At 42.1% G+C, this 16,418-nt stretch overlaps 1 protein-coding gene across 5 annotated transcripts; it reads right to left on the reverse strand.

The window, feature by feature from the left end:
- Nucleotides 1-325: 325 nt before the first annotated feature.
- trak2 (trafficking protein, kinesin binding 2) lies at nucleotides 326-16,192 on the reverse strand. 5 transcript variants are annotated; one of them, XM_037761658.1, is made up of 17 exons: nucleotides 16,063-16,192; nucleotides 11,461-11,645; nucleotides 10,550-10,738; nucleotides 7,991-8,050; nucleotides 6,562-6,638; nucleotides 6,365-6,481; nucleotides 5,970-6,188; nucleotides 5,761-5,839; nucleotides 5,536-5,666; nucleotides 5,019-5,093; nucleotides 4,404-4,541; nucleotides 4,221-4,300; nucleotides 3,031-3,171; nucleotides 2,645-2,943; nucleotides 2,001-2,537; nucleotides 1,822-1,921; nucleotides 326-1,715 (listed from the first exon to the last, which is right to left on the reverse strand). In XM_037761658.1, exons 2-17 carry the CDS (start codon nucleotides 11,513-11,515, stop codon nucleotides 923-925), a joined length of 3,090 nt encoding a protein of 1,029 aa, XP_037617586.1. In that variant the 5' UTR covers nucleotides 11,516-11,645; nucleotides 16,063-16,192; the 3' UTR covers nucleotides 326-922. The 5 variants fall into 5 exon arrangements, with proteins under 5 accessions (XP_037617586.1, XP_037617587.1, XP_037617585.1 ...); XM_037761659.1 differs by lacking the exons at nucleotides 11,461-11,645; nucleotides 16,063-16,192 and adding an exon at nucleotides 8,245-8,285 and having other exon boundaries at nucleotides 10,550-10,737; XM_037761657.1 differs by lacking the exon at nucleotides 7,991-8,050 and having other exon boundaries at nucleotides 2,645-3,171.
- Between the last annotated feature and the right edge of the window lie 226 nt (nucleotides 16,193-16,418).

The following is a 16,418-nucleotide window of genomic DNA, read 5'->3' on the forward strand; positions in this document are numbered from 1 at the left end:
CCTTGACCATTCGAGGTCAATGACTAACCTCAACCATTCGAGGTCAATGACTAACCTCAACCATCTCGCGAGAGTTTCTTAACTTGTGGGTTATCTTCTAGACTCGACCGCAGGCAAGGTTGCCTTTGACGTGCCATGCAGACGCTTACAAGAGGCGGGAACAGGGGCGCGGCACATGGACGGTCACCAGACATCCGTGCAACATTGTAAAATCATTATAAGATTAATGCTGGCATGTTAATGGCATGGTCTGACAAGGAGATTAGCCCGGCAGTATGCTATTAAACCAGCTAGCACTTAAAAGTCCTCAAGTAATGACAGCTTGTTGAGTCCCTTCTCTTTTTATTTGGAGTTGACCTTAAACCATTCACTGTATTTGGGCATGGTTACTATTTTATTACAGACTAATTTATTCCGACCCACTACAGAACAAGCCCTTGGAATAGCAAGACTGGATGCTCAGCCACTTTTCACTTACTTTCCCTTCTGACATGAATAAAGACCACCTTCCCCTTTCCTTTTTCTACCTTTAACTTAACTCATTCTTTTCTAATCCACATCCACAAACCTTCGACCACTTACATGTTACCTTTCCTTCCCTCCTCTACCTGAACATCCAGAGCCTCGCGGGAAAACTACAGAACCTAATTAATGACTGAGAAGGTATCCAGAGCTGAAGAGCCCAGTCGGAGGCGAGCTAAGGCCCCGTAACTAGCATCATGGCAAACATCTACACACATAGACACTGCGGTATAGCTAAAAACAGTCAGTTTTAATTCAAATTGTGCTTTAAAATTAAGTCATAAAAAGGAGGGACTGTCCCTGACTCCTCTCTCCAAAGGCAGAGAGGAGGAGAGATGAGGGGAGGAAGAAGAGGATGGAGGGGTTCATGTTCTGGAGAGGTCCATCCACCTTTTCCCCCTCAGCGTTTGGTTGACGTTGACGGGACATGGGAGACAGAGGCAAGATGCCGGCGTCGTTCTTTGGGGTTTCCCCAGGGTGTTGGGGGGAGGGCAAGTGAGGTGGGGTGAGGACGAGGTGTCGGTTTACCGGCTGACTTTCCCGCTCGGGCACCGATCATGGCCGGGAGGCTCTGGTTGCGCCTAAGGCCGTCCAAAAGGCTTCCTCCACTTGCTGACACAAAAGTAGCAGAATCCTGGTGTGGTGCCGACGCCTCTGACGCCGCACCCTGGAGCACCTTGGTGAATCCCAACCGCCGTAGCCTCTCCACCAGGCCGAGGTCGGGCCTGGCTCGGCCTGATTTAGGGGACAGGACAAGGGTTGGATGTCCCTGGGAAGGGCTTGGTAGGTCAGGATGTGGGGCGCGGCCCAGATTCAACCCGTAAACGTCCTGGAGAAAGAGCTCCGCCGGCCGCGAGGCGAGGAAATTGTCAGCGGGGTAGTGGCGGGACTCCGGGGGCACCGGGGGCACCGGGGAGGGAGCGGGTGAGTGGGAGGGGGAGTTAGGGGGTGTGCTCGGGAGGAGGCAGAAGAGGGGCTGCCGGGGTGCGGGTTTCGGGGACGGAGGTGGGGTGTCAGTTGAGACTTGTGCGGAAATGCCCCTCTCAAGAACCAGCTTGGCCAGCCCTCTGGTGGGCACAGGGGGGCGTCGAGGGGGGAAGGAGTCACCCAGACTCAGTCTGCAAGGAGTCAAAGGGGTGCTAGGACCTGTCCTCATGGAGCTGGGTGTGTTGGCCATGAGGGACGACTGACAACTGAAAAACATGGACAGACACAAGGTGAGAAAAGAAACATACCCTTTGTAGGATGTCATTATTCTTTCTCATAATTGTCCCATTTGACCCTTTAGAGAGGACTTACCTTGAGGTGACATGTGTGATGTCGCTGGGGTGCAGGATGCTGCAGGTCGTGAAGGTGTAGGTGGAGAAGGTGGAGCTCTGACACTTCCCTGGATTTTGGACTGAACACACAACAAATCAGGTAATGAGGAAAAATTTACTCATAATGGCAACAATGAGCAGTAATATCTTAAAAATTACCAGAAGAAGATGTTGTTGTTGTTGTTGTTGTTGTTGTTGTTGTGGAGATGCAATATTGACTTTGTGATTGGACCACTGTCGTGCAGGCTCCTGGAATGGGCAGAGATGATAGGCTGGATTTGTCAGTGACATGTCGGGGTGCTGCGGGGGTCAGACAGAGGTCTGCTCTGACCGAGGAGGAAGTGGCGGGTGTCCCGGGTGATGCCGGCAGGGCGGGAGAGAGAGGCGTGCCAGGGAGAGGTGACAACAAACGCTTCTTGTCTTTCCTCTCCTCCGGCGTAGACGAAAAGCGCACCTTGAAGGTGATCCCGCCTTCCTCTTCCTCCTCCTCGTCCTCTTCCTTACCGCGCTCCGCCGCCCCCTTCTCCAGGACGCCTATGTGATCTTCCTCCTCGTCCTCCTCCATGTCGGACATGCGGTAGACGGCGTCCTGAACCAGTGGGCAGAACCCTTTGGTCACCACCCCAGGGTGGGGGTCCAGGATGGTGGCCAGGTGTGGTTGGGCCAGCTGCTGCCAGTGATGGAGCGTCAGCGAGCCTGAGAGAGAAATGTTGATGCATCAATAAAAAATATTTTTAAGCAAGAATGACTAAAACGTCACGGGTACCGGCTTGTAAAATGTGAATATTTGCTGGTTTTCTTACCTTCCATGGGCTTGACGATCTGAAGCTTCTCAGGCAGGAAGGTCCTGAAGACGCTGGAGCCGAAGGAGAGCTCCGACAGGTTGGAGAACGACGACATAACGCTGCCCATCGGCGAGCCGCAGCCGCTGCTCTCTCCGTCCCCCTCCGCCCCCGCCATGGCCTGCAGCTTCTTCTCGCGCTCCGCCTTGAAGAACTGACGCTCGCACAGGAAGTTCTGTCGTCGCAGCGACAGCCGGTGGAGGGCCCTGGTGAGGTCGTTTCCTCCCGGACAGCCGGGCTGGCCTATTCGCACCTCCTCCCTGCAAAGACGAACACATTTATTGAGCTGAACGGCAACAAACGTCATCCTCGAGTTCAAACGCAAGACGGGAACGTTGGTAACGTACCCCTGAGTGGACTGGAAGGGCTGCGAGGTCATCACCAGAGAGCTCTGTCCTGAGCCGGGGATAGGAGGGGTCGCCGAAGCGGGACGCGACGCCGAGGCGTTGATGGAGCGGACGGTTTGGAAGACTCGCTTCTGGGATGCTCTGCAGGGAGAAGAGGTCAGAGGTCAGCGAGGTCCAAGTATTGTCAAGTCCCATGTCAAGCCCCAAGTCAAGACCATCAAATCCCACGTCAAGACTATCAAGTCCCAAGTCAAGACTCCCACGTCAAGAACATCAAGTCCCACGTCAAGCCCCAAGTCAAGACTCCCAAGTCCCACGTCAAGACTATCAAGTCCCAAGTCAAGACCACCAAGTCCCACGTCAAGACTCCCAAGTCAAGACCACCAAGTCCCATGACCACTAAGTTCCATGTGAAATCCCAAGTCAAGACCAACCAAAGTCAAGTCCACCAAGTCCCACATTAAGTCCACAAAGTCCCAAGACCACTAAGTCCCATGTCAAGACCACCAAGTCCCACATCAAGTCCACCAAGTCCCACATCAAGTCCCAAGTCAAGACCAACCAAAGTCAGGATCAACCAAAGTCAAGACCACCAAGTCCCAGTCAAGTCCCAAGTCAAGACCAACCAAAGTCAAGACCACCAAGTCCCACATTAATTCCACGAAGTCCCAAGACCACTAAGTCCCATGTCAAGACCACCAAGTCCCATGTCAGGATCAACCAAAATCAAGACCCTTAAGTCCCACGTCAAGTCCCAAGTCAAGACCACCAAAGCCCAAATCAAGTCCCAAGTCAAGAGCAGCAAGTCCGACGTCAAGTCCCATGTCAAGACCACCAAAGCCCACATCAAGTCCCACGTCAAGTCCTCAAAGACAACGTTGACACGATACTGTAGACTAGAGAACCAGAGGTTAGTGAAAGCAGCCGTTATGTCCTTGAGGTTAATTAGAATCTGTCCAAAAAGACCAGCGATGGAGATAAATGTGGACTACGGGACAAAGAGCTTGAAGTGTCCAATAAAAACAGTTAGGATTTATGTGAAGGCGTATAAAGAGGACTCAATATATCACCGGCACACTCACTAAATCCACCCAACGAGTCTGTGATAGGAAGTGGTATTTAAGAGAAAATCGACCCAGTCTCAGCCTGAGGACTGTCTCAGTGTTTTTCATTACGTTTGGGTGTCTGACCTTTGGTCCACGGAGGCGGTCTCCTCCTCTACACTCAGCTCTCTCCTCATGGTGCACTCGATCTCCGCTGCCAGGGAGTCCTGTATATAAACACACAATATTAAAGGTGCACTCTGTGGAGTTTTCTAGGTGCATTTTATACCTTTAATTTAACCATCGTGTTGTGTTGAGTGTTTCTCTCACCATGGGGTAGAGGCCGTAGGAAAATTGCCGTCTCATCCCAGCAGAGGGAGTGTTCTTATTACGAAGGTCCCTCATCTCCTCCTGGGATTCATGGAGCATCTCTACACACTCCGCATTCCTGTCCGCCATATCGTCCAGCTGCAACACACACGCACACACCAGCAGCGGTTATACAAATGACTTTGTTTCTGTATGCAGCAATTAATTAAGCACTTTAATAGATATTTAAATTAGGCATGCATTCTGACTGTAAATGTGTTATTTAATTTGTCAACTAAATTGTCTTAAATACATTTCTAAACCTATTAATGGATTTACAAAATTAACATAATTACTAATTAAAAGATTAATTTAAAAATAATGTGATTTTTAACCCTATTTAAATGAAGTGCTTAAACTATACAAATTAAATTTAGTTATTTATTTATTCTAGTCAATCAAAGAATCACTGTATTTTGTTAATCTGGGTTAGTGCTGCAAACATGCGAAAACAGTGTCAACATCTGGTTTAGTGTTTTCTGTGGTCAGTTAAAGTAAAACTGGTCCAGTTCAGGAGTCCTTTCATACATGAACATGATCGGAGAGAAAACGTCCTGCTGGTGTGTGAGACTGTACCTCAGCTGTGAGCTGTTTCTGAGCGTCTTTAGACGCCTGCAGGTGGATCCTCAGCTCCTCTTTCTCCAGAGCCAGCTGTGTAAAAACAAAACAACATATAGCAAGCATTTAAACACAGATACACAAGTCCAGAGTCAAGACCGCTAAGTCCCACGTCAAGTTCCAAGTCAAGTCCCAAGTCAAGACCACCAAGACCCATCTCAACCCCAAGTCAAGACCTAACAAGTCCCACGTCAAAGACCCCAAGTTCCACGTCAAGTCCCAAGTCAAGACCCCCAAGCCCAACGTCAAGTCCCCAGTTAAGACCACCAAATTCCAAGTCAAGACATCCAAGACCCATGTCAAAATCCCAAGTCAAGACCCCCAAGTCCCAAGTCAAGAACACCAAGACCCACGGCAAGTTTCAAGTCAAGACCCCCAAGTCCCACGGCAAGTCCCAAGTCAAGACTCCAGTCTGACAACTCCCACCTCTGGTGCCTACAGTACGTAATCTGTAACAGCAGTTCGGTCTCCTCACCTCCTTGATGCGGTGCTGCAGCTCTACTATCTGGGAGAGCAGCTGAGCGATCTCCTCCTGGTGTCGGAGCAGCTCCTCGTTCTTCTGGGACAGTTCGTCCGTCAGAGACACCATCTGGCTGTTGGACTCACCTGGAACCAACACACACACACACGGACCAAGATTAAAATCAGCCCTCCAGACACCAGACTGCTTCCTTTCAGTGTAGATGTGCATCTCACTCACGGAGCTCTTTGACACAGTCGATCACTAGCTGCTGCTCCTTCTCCTCGTAGGTGATGGTGTCGGTCTTCAGTTGACACGCCTGGAGTGGAGACGTTGAGAGGAACCAGTAAGAACTTCCATAATCATATAATTCACTTATTAATTCTGCTGTCAACTAACTTCTCAAAATGTGGTCTATGATTTAAAGCTTCCCCTTTCACTTCTCGTACCTCAGACCTCAGGGACAGGTTCTCCTCCTCCAGGTCCTGCAGCTTGCCCTGCAGAGACTCCAGCTGGCTGAGCGCTGCGGCGGCGGTGGTTCCCCCCGGCGGCCGAGTCTGCCGCAGCGGCGTGGACACGCTGGAGTCGGTCTCGCTCTCCTCCGAGGCGCTGGCCACCATCCGCAGCAGCTCGTCCTTCTTGCTGAGATCGTGCTCCACCTGGTGAACCTGGACAACGAGTTAGAGGTTTGTGTAGAGTGATTACTGTGTGATCTGATTCCTGATATTCTTAGAGGTTCAGAGAGACAAACCACTATACGTTTTCCTATAATTTTTAAAGAAATAGGATGAAAAAACTTAAAAGTGCCATCCTCAATAATAACAAACTAGCATGTGTGAGCTACCTGGTCCAGGGCCTGCGCCAGCTGCTCCTCCAAGGCCTCGTTGCGTTCCTGCAGCAGGTGGTTCCTCTGTAGGAGTGACTGTCCGATCCGAGCCGCCAGCTCCAAGTCCCTGTCCCGCTGTCCAATAAGAGCAACAACCAATTACATGCTGCTTTTTAATACAAAACTAAATAAACAAGCGAGGGGGGGACACCTACCTCCGCCAAAAGGTGTGAGACCACTTCGATGTCATTGTAAGTCTTGGTCATCTGCTCCACGCGGTCGCCACTGAGGACTGGCCAGAAAAGAGCATTTTTAATTTTAGGAGACACACACATGCAGTTTATTATGAACACCGTGGCATGCAAAGATTTAGATGAAACCACCGTATCCTTCCACTTTACTTACTACCTAATAAAATGTTCTGACCACAAGCAGCCACTTCCTCAACAATCTTTACTGTAACAGCCAATCATGAACTAGTGTGGTTACAATATAGGTCACCCATATTACTGAAACACTACCGGTGCCATCTGATGAAATAGCTCCACAACATGGCTAAGTGGTTGCTGGTGGTCTGAATGTAATGAAGCCACGACAGCACTATACAGACATGAAGTATGCAGGACGGAACCTGCCCAAATAAAAAATAAATAAATAAATATGCCATTAAATGAGGCAAAAATAATATAAAAAATAAATGTATGCATTAATTAATTGATAAAATGTGACATAAATTGATATTTCTGTTTGCATTTTCTTCCATCTATCTATGGAATTTATTTAATTTTCTTAACTTTTAACATGCATTTATATTTGCATTTATTTTTTTATTTATTTTAAATTGATTTTGTCAATGTATTTATTCATGCATGTATTTATTTATGCATTTATTAGTTTTTTATTAAATAAATACAACTTAATAATGAATAAATACATTTAAAAATCAGTAATATTTCTGTTTAACTTTTCTTCTTTATTTATCTTTGTATTACTTCCCACACGATCTATCTACTCTTCAATTTAATTTTCCCTTTTATTTATTTATTTTTGCATTTATTTTTACATTAATTTATTCATTATTAAGTTGTATGTATTTATTTAATAAAAATAAATAAATAAATACATAAAAAAACATACAACATTTTAATAAATTCATAAAAGGGAAAATTAAAAAGAAGAGTAGATAGGGGAAGTGATACAAAGAAATAAAGAAGCTAATTAAAACAGAAATATCAATTTATGTCACATTTTATCAATTAATTAATAGCTACATTTATTTTTTATATTATTTTTGGTTCATTTAATGGCATAATTATTAAGTCATTTAATTACTAATTTTTTTATTTTGGCAGGTTAAGGCCTCCATAATAAAAGAGACTGCACACACACACACACACTTTGCAGTGCTACAGTACTATGAAGCTGACTACAGTGGCAGACAGCAGACCAATACTACGCATGTCTGCTGTCATCTACATGCAAAAAGCCGAGAGGGGCTCCAGGTCTGTGGATCTGGACTGGCTCCAGATCCAAGTGGAGGTGCAGCTGTCGGAGCCACATTGTGGACCGGAGCCCCTCTCACTCACACCGGAGCTAAATGAAGAAGTTGCGGAGCAGAACAGGCAGATAGAGAGAGAAAGATACCTTTGGAGAGGCTCTGAGAGCCGGGGTGGGAATAAGAAGAGGGCTCCAAAGCAAGATACGCTAGTGAGAGAGAAAGGAGAGAGAAAGGAAGGGGAAGATCAGAAGGTTGTTTTAAAGATGAACGGGACAGAAAGACAGGAGGAAAGGAAGTAAGAAGCTGAGGGTGAAAGCTGAAGCTTCGATAAATCAACTTCATTTAGAACATTAGTTTGTTGAGAGTCTACACATCAATTAGTTTGTTCCACTTTTAGCACCTGAGTGGTTGTCACCAGCTCTGCACCGCTCGCCCTTCCACCTGTTTAAAGACAAGTGGCAACTCTATTGAAACATTGCCTTTTACTAAATATATTTAACAACTAAATGTTGCCCCACTGGCCTAACAAAACTACTTTTTTAATATTTTCTTTGCTGCGTCGATCACACACCTAGAAAACTTTATTTTTCATCATACAACATTGCACATCTTTGACGCTCGACGTCTCTCTCCTCTCTGTACATTCAGTATAGTGAAGCAATCTACAGTTCAGCAGGAATTAAATGCAATAAGCAGAGCTAGAAAAGCTTCAAGTGAAGCAGCTGTGTCATCCAGTAATCTGAGGCCCACAGTGACCTCTGGATCTGGACACTGCACTCCGCTCCAACAACCAACGGTTAAAAATAACCTCCAGCCGTCTTTGTTACACACAGGAAGACAGATACTGTGCACACACACACAATGCACATAATCTCTCATGTTACTGTACATTTGATGCATAGTGTCTCTCGCACACACATTTACCTACTGGGAAGAGTATTGTTTTTACTTATAGGAGACAGTGACTGAACTCTGGCCGCAATAAACTACATAACTGCAAAGTCCAATGAGTGACAAAGTTAGTACTTTTATTTTAATATTGGTTCTTGTACTGCTGGCATAATCACAAACAGTGCAACGACCTCTTAAGGAACCTTTGACCCTAATAAACTCTAAGCTGCAGGTCCAACATTCGTTTATCTGACAAATTTGAAAAGCGTAGTGTAAGAAATAATTGTTAAACACAAAAAAGTATCAATTCCACGGGGTAAAAATGCTAATTTAAATGTGCAGGATCCAGTTTTGGAGAGGACGGTTTTGCTCAACCGAATGTGAAAGTTAGAGACAAACATTAAAATAGAGTTGTGTAAAGTTTCTGCGGCTCAAACAGCATTTTTTCCAAGTCAGACAGCTCCGTCTTCAGATTTCACAACAAGACACAAAAACAGGATACTTGATACTTGTACCATCATGAAGTATTGAAATATTCAGGCTGTATAAACATTGTCAGCATTGTCTAAATACGCCAGAACCACACACATTTCTTCATATTGCTTCAGGACAACCAGGGGGCACTTTAATATTAGCATGCCTTGCCTGTTCAAGTGCATCAGGCGCTATTAATAGGCTGCGTTTGATTTTACACCGCAGAAGTGGAGCAAACGTTCGACCGAGCAGTAATATGAAACCGAGACTTCCCTTACTGTACCCTTCCTCTCACACGTGCAATTAACAAACACATATAAACACCACCTAAACACCTACACTATACAATAATATCATGTAAACACAAGCATCCGGCATCTACCATGTTACACTGCAATCTTCTGGGACCAGTTGCATAAAAATAGACCTAGTCTTTGTCTTAAATATAACTTTGAGTCAGACTTGGTATAGACACTTAAATGTATCTGTTGCATAAAGCTTCCCTATGAGTGACTAATGGAAGACTGACTTAGATAACGTCATGGATAAACAGTTGAAATAGTTAGCTAAGTGACCTTCTAACAGATTGTTGTTGCTATAGCAACAAAGCTAAGGCCAAGACTAGTCCTAAACTAAGTTTATACAACTGTTCCCAGAGAGGAAGTACAGTATGTATTGCAAATTGTGCACGCATGAGAAAAACATAGAGAGGAAGTCGCATCTGTTTAACTGTCAACGCTGCTCCAGCTGCAGCATACCACAACTTGTTTGAATGTAAACACGCGAGCATTCATTCAGACTTGCCCACTTCCTGTATTTCAAGGAACACACACACCCACAGTGTATACACACACTTTCCCCTCCACCCTGTCACGTTCTGCCTGACCTTGCAGACTCTCTCTCGGTCACACACATTCATACCGAGCACCACGCTAACGTCTGCACTCACCTTCCTCAGCGAAGTTATCGTAAACCTCCTCATTGTGGATGTTTAAAACCGGCATTGTCCAACTCCTCTCTCTAGCGTCCTGTCTGTCTTCATCCTCTATCAAACCCCCCTCCTGCCCTCGTCATCACACTCTGTCTGTCTCGTGACTCTGAGCTACACTTAACTCTGGCTGGATCACTGGATTCCTCTCTCACTCACACACTGTCAGAGCTGTCTGCTACACACAGGCAAAGACAATGATGTGCCAAATAATATCCACGCTAAATCCCCTGTGATTCTAACTGAAGAGGACGTGCGCTGTATAAAATGAATCCCCCCACGTGTCTAATGCACTGAGACACACAAACACACCATCTGCTCACTGATGCCCGAGAAATCTAACTGCACTCACTCATGTAGCGGAAGGTCTCCTCGGCCAGCATGGGGGAGATGGCGCTGTGCTGGCTGGGGGGACATTCGTCTGGAGAGCAGCTCGGGGAGATCGCCCAGTCCTGGCTGTCAGACAGGTAGACGGAGCCGGAGTCGGCCGAACCGGAGCCCTGCGAGCCGTACCGCTTCCCGCTGCTACCCAGCCCCTCATCTGTGGGTTATAAAACAGATAAAATATCACGTGTTTGAGATTAAATAAATGATCTCCTGCACTGTAAAATGTCCAAAAAGGAAAGGGGGAAAAAGTACAAACAGGTCCTCTTTAACAGATTGTAGGAAGTGCATGGTTATTATTATTGGAGGCCACTATCAGCTGTATTACTGTAATAATGGCGATGCATTACATTGGAAACAAATCAAGGCTTTACCATGTTATCATGCATCACAATGAAAATATAATGAATGCTTTTATTTGGTAAAACGGTGCAGCTCTGCATGGTGAGATGAAGTCAGACTGCAGTGAATGTGTGTTTTGAGGGCGAGTGTGGGCTGATGAAGCATTTGAATATGTGTGTGTGTGTGTGTGTGTGTGTGTGTGTGTGTGTGTGTGTTCTTGGCTCAGGCGCCGTACAAGCTAATGTCCTTCCACTCGAGCAAATATGTGGTTTACTGGGACAGATGGGGCTAACTATAGCATCAAGCCCAAAGACATACTGTACTTAAGGGAAGTGTGACATTGGCAGAGCAAAATTGAAAATGTACACAAATCTTACAGCTGGCATACTGCAGATATTTCACTGATAATATGTAATAATTACTTTATGCATTTGAACATATAAAAAATGTGCAATTAATTAATTGCGATTAATTATTTAAATTGATTGTCAGCCCTAATAATAATACTATTAATATAATATTGATTTGACACCCTACCTGTCTCGGTGCTCGACTCCTTCTTCTCCACCGCCCGGGGTTTGACTTCAAACATGCTTGGAGCAGGAGGAGGGGTCTCCCCGCTCGTAAACACAAAGCCAGACAGAATACGGGAGCCGTGCTATCGCTGTGACATCACATCCTGTTCTTGCACTGATGGCGGGGGTGCCCGCGCACACCTTTACCTGAGGAGAGAAGTGTTTGACGTTAAAGAAAGATGAAGATCCCAAATATGGACATATTAAAAAAATGCCACACTTTGCTCACGTTTACAAGCCAAATAGAGCCAGCAAAATGTAATAAAATCAGTTTAGTGGTTAAAGATGTTCATTCCTCCCACAGTATTTGCTGCTGGACATGATAACTGCTGATTGTCTGGCATCTTCTTTAGTGTTTGACAGATGTTAGGTGCCAATACAACCATTTAAATTACATCGGTCAAGCCTTAAAATCTCAAGAAGCTACACTCTCTTCCGTCTGTCTGACGAAGAGATGCATAAAGAGTCACTCATCAAGACGTAGGACATTTATTAGTACAAGCAGACCAGCTGCTATAAATTTCCTTCTATGTGCCACATGTTTTAAGGGAGGACCAAGGGGTGAGACATGGCCCTCCCACATCCTGTTGACTATCTCTATGGGGACTGCTCCAGGGCTTAAAGGGATGACTGACGAAATGAGACAGGATGCACCCTCTTAGAGGGATGAGCTGCCAGTAGACAATTGGGAAAATGAGATACCAGCTGTGAACACGTGCTTCTGTACAGTATGTTACTGTTTTGGTCTCCGTTTTGTCCGTTCGTATATTTACTCACACATTTCTTCTATTCCAAATAGCTGCTGGAAGACTTAATTACAGTACAACTCCAGAAATGTAGTATCGCACTTCATTAAGTTGGGAAGCTTGTGAGAGACGGATTTAAAAAAGAACAGCCAAAATTGAAGCAGCAGAGGCCAAGGTATCCTGACTTTTTACCCTGTTAGTATGAGTAATGCCTCAAACAGCTGGATCCTACACTTCCCATAATGCTATTTGATAGCATTTTCAATATCAGTGTATGTTATATTTAGAATATTTTCACCGCATTACCTCGCCATCAGATAGCCCTTTCCGACGGGGAACTAAAACCGTTATATCGCTGTCTTCAAAGCCACCAGACTCCATTCACAAAAACAGTAATTTTACCTCACAAAACACGGGAGTTGCTGGTCTACTTCTGCTTCGATTGGTTAGTTTGTTTGTGTTATTGTGTGACTTTTGGATCCAAACTAACGTGGCGTCCACAGCAGTACGTTGCTTTTTTGGGAAAATATCAATGTACTGCATAGCATTTTGACGCTAAAACAATTTGAATGTTTAGAACTACAGAATGATATAAAAAGCTAAAGAAAAAGGTAAAAAAAACTAATAATGGACCCATCCTTTAATTAGATAGAGAGGTGTGTTATTGTGCTGTTGTGGTACATCAACTAATGATATCTACTTTACTAAAAGGACACTGTGCAGGTTCATACATGCTACAATCCTTTACAATCCCAGTACCATCAGCATCACTGACCTGTGCGGTCAAACATGCCTGTGTGTATCAGTAGGCATGCCTGTGGAAAGACGAGTCCTTGGGCAACATTCATCCTCTGCTTACGTAACATTGAAAACTGTTTGCTCCATGAAGGAGATTAATGTCATGCACGCAATGCTCCAGTCTAGATGTGCTGTTTGGCATTAGAGACTGCACTGATCCATTAATGATGACACTGGTATTGGAATGATAATAGTCACATTCACATAAGGGCCGATTCTATACACAAAATATCGTATATATTAATCATCTTTAATAGCTACTGACACCAGCATGAGCTGGGTAAAGAAATTCTGCACCAATTGTGTTCTTAGCAACATCTTTTCCATGCAAGCTTCTTCTTTTCCCTGATTTAAAATGCTGTGGCTGATCTTGACCAAGTGCCTGTGAGTCATCTCATGAGTAACACTGTCACAGACAGCTTAGTGTTGGTGATACAGCCTGGTCTTGACTGGAAACTGAATAGCAAGCTTGTAGTCCCAGGGCCTCTTTGGCAAGGTTAAACAAAAAATACTCACAAAAATCTAATGGAGATAGATGTGTGGTTTACACACACATAATGTCCTGTGGTTTGAAAAAGCTGGCGAAAACCCAGACCACAATCTGGAAACCGCCACTTAATGTTGGAGACAGATTATTGCACATTATAAAAAGTGTAAAATGTAACCGCAGGATGGCAGCCCTGATAGTAACTGACAACACAGCAGCTTTATACATAACACCAGCCTGTCAAAGCGTTCCCAGAGGGACTGTCTGCTTGCTTACTTCAGCTTTTCATCTCCCTTCACGTCTAATCTTTTCTTACAGCTGATGCTCTCATCCAGAGTGACCTACAACAAGTGCAGCAGTAGACATGTCAGTATCTGAATACCATGCTGGGAAGCAGCACGTGACTCTGACTGCATGACCAACCAGAAACCTCTGACTGGACTTCAGACATTACTTGCCAAAAGAAGAAAACTGTACCATTTTGTAACCACCACCAACAACATAAATATTGCAATATTATGTTTTGTGATACAGAATCGATTCTCAAAAACACTATTTTTAATTAATATTTTACATGCAAAGATGAACTCAGTCAATATTTTATGTCATTTGCAAAGAGATGCCCCCTCTCAGTGTATGTGCCCTCTAAAAGTAGTGCTATGATGTTGGATGTAATGATATATTTTTTTTAAGTAATTAAGGTATTCAATCAATAAAAATATTTAATCGCGGTGTTTTTATACATACATACATTGATATAGTATGTATCTTTGAGATACAGCTGATGACTATCTGACAGAAACTTCTCAAAGTGGAGAAATCGGAACAACACGGTAAACACCAAATATATTCTGTAATACACAAAGTTGGAAACTGACAAAACAAAACCGTTTAAATGTAGTTTGAGTGTGCTTCTCAGAGTCTCAGAGACTTCTCTACTGTATTTCTGTGTGGAATCAGACTGCCAGGTTGAAAGTGTATATATTATGACAGATGGAAATACTCCTGGTTCTAAAGTATTTTTGGGTCTGCCCTTAAACTCTCCTGTTTTAATATAACATGTAAAATAACATAAAATAAAATAACACAACATGTGAAATAACATAAAATAACATAACATGTAAAATAGCGTAAAATAACATAAAATAAAATAACAAAACATGTAAAATAACATAAAATAAAATAACATAACATGTAAAATAACATAACACGTAAAATAACAAAAAATAACAACATGTAAAATAACATAAAATAACATAAAATAACAACATGTAAAATAACATAAAATAACATAAAATAACAACATGTAAAATAACATAAAATAAAATAACATAAAATAACATGAAATGTAAAATAACATAAAATAACATAACATGTAAAATAACATAAAATAATAAAATAAATTAACATAAAATGTAAAATAACATAACATGTAAAATAATATAAAATAACATAAAATGTAAAATAACATAAAATAACATAACATGTAAAATAATATAAAATAACATAAAATGTAAAATAACATAAAATAACATAACATGTTAAATAACATAAAATAACATAACATGTAAAATAACAAAATGTAAAATAACATAAAATAACATAAAATGTAAAATAACATAAAATAACATAACATGTTAAATAACATAAAATAACATAACATGTAAAATAACAAAATGTAAAATAACATAAAATAACAAAATGTAAAATAACATAAAATAACATGAAATGTAAAATAACATAAAATAACATAACATGTAAAATAACATAAAATAACATAACATGTTAAATAACATAAAATAACATAACACGTAAAATAATAAAATAACAAAATGTAAAATAACATAAAATAACATAACATGTTAAATAACATAAAATAACATAACACGTAAAATAACAAAATAACAAAATGTAAAATAACATAAAATAACATGAAATGTAAAATAACATAAAATAACATAACATGTAAAATAACATAAAATAACATAAAATAACATAACATGTTAAATAACATAAAATAACATAACACGTAAAATAACAAAATGTAAAATAACATAAAATAACATAACATGTAAAATAACATAAAATAACATAACATGTTAAATAACATAAAATAACATAACACGTAAAATAACAAAATGTAAAATAACATAAAATAACATAACATGTAAAATAACATAAAATAACATAAAATGTCAAATAACACGTAAAATAACATAAAATAACACAACATTTAAAATAACATAAAATATCATAAAATAACATAAAATACTAATACATATCACTACTGCTCAGTAAACGTACAGACGAGTAAAACCCCAGGAGCTGCTCTCCAGTTCGGCATGACTTTAATATAATAAAAACATTATTATGATGATGTTATTATCATCAGCTACCGTTAATGTTGTTGCTATGCTGGGTGAGGATGCAGCTTCTCTGTTGCTAACGTCGCAATCTGGAGCTCAAACTGTCAGAATCTCTCGTTACAACACTACAGACATGAAATAAGATGATTAATTATTATAAAACTCACGTTATGTCAGAGTTATTCCTCAACATCTGCGATCCCAGTGTTACATACGGAGTCTGTTACATCCGACAACCAGCAACCAGGAACAATGGAGCGGAAGGGAGGAGACGACAAAACACGAGTCATCAGTGTGCGACACTGTGTCAACGCGATGACGTATTTATCACGCGGCAATTATCTGTGTCAAAATAGGCCTGTCCTTAGAATAACATCCTCTGTTATGTTATTTTACATGTTATTTTACATGTTATGTTATTTTACATGTTACGTTATTTTACATGTTACGTTATTTTATTTACATGTTATTTTACATGTTATGTTATTTTACATGTTATGTTATTTTACATGTTACGTTATTT

This window comes from Sebastes umbrosus, chromosome 24, assembly GCF_015220745.1.
Source record: "Sebastes umbrosus isolate fSebUmb1 chromosome 24, fSebUmb1.pri, whole genome shotgun sequence".
Lineage (NCBI taxonomy): Eukaryota > Metazoa > Chordata > Actinopteri > Perciformes > Sebastidae > Sebastes > Sebastes umbrosus.

What these genes read in the sequence shown, in the direction of transcription:
- trak2 (XM_037761657.1), bottom strand. Translation starts at nt 11,515, where the DNA reads ATGTTTGAAGTCAAACCCCGGGCGGTGGAGAAGAAGGAGTCGAGCACC. An exon ending in ACCGCCTCCGTGGACCAAAG is followed by an intron (nt 3,172 to 4,220) that starts GTCAGACACCCA and finishes TTCTCCCTGCAG; the next exon opens with AGCATCCCAGAAGCGAGTCT. An exon ending in ATCACACATGTCACCTCAAG is followed by an intron (nt 1,716 to 1,821) that starts GTAAGTCCTCTC and finishes CATGTTTTTCAG; the next exon opens with TTGTCAGTCGTCCCTCATGG.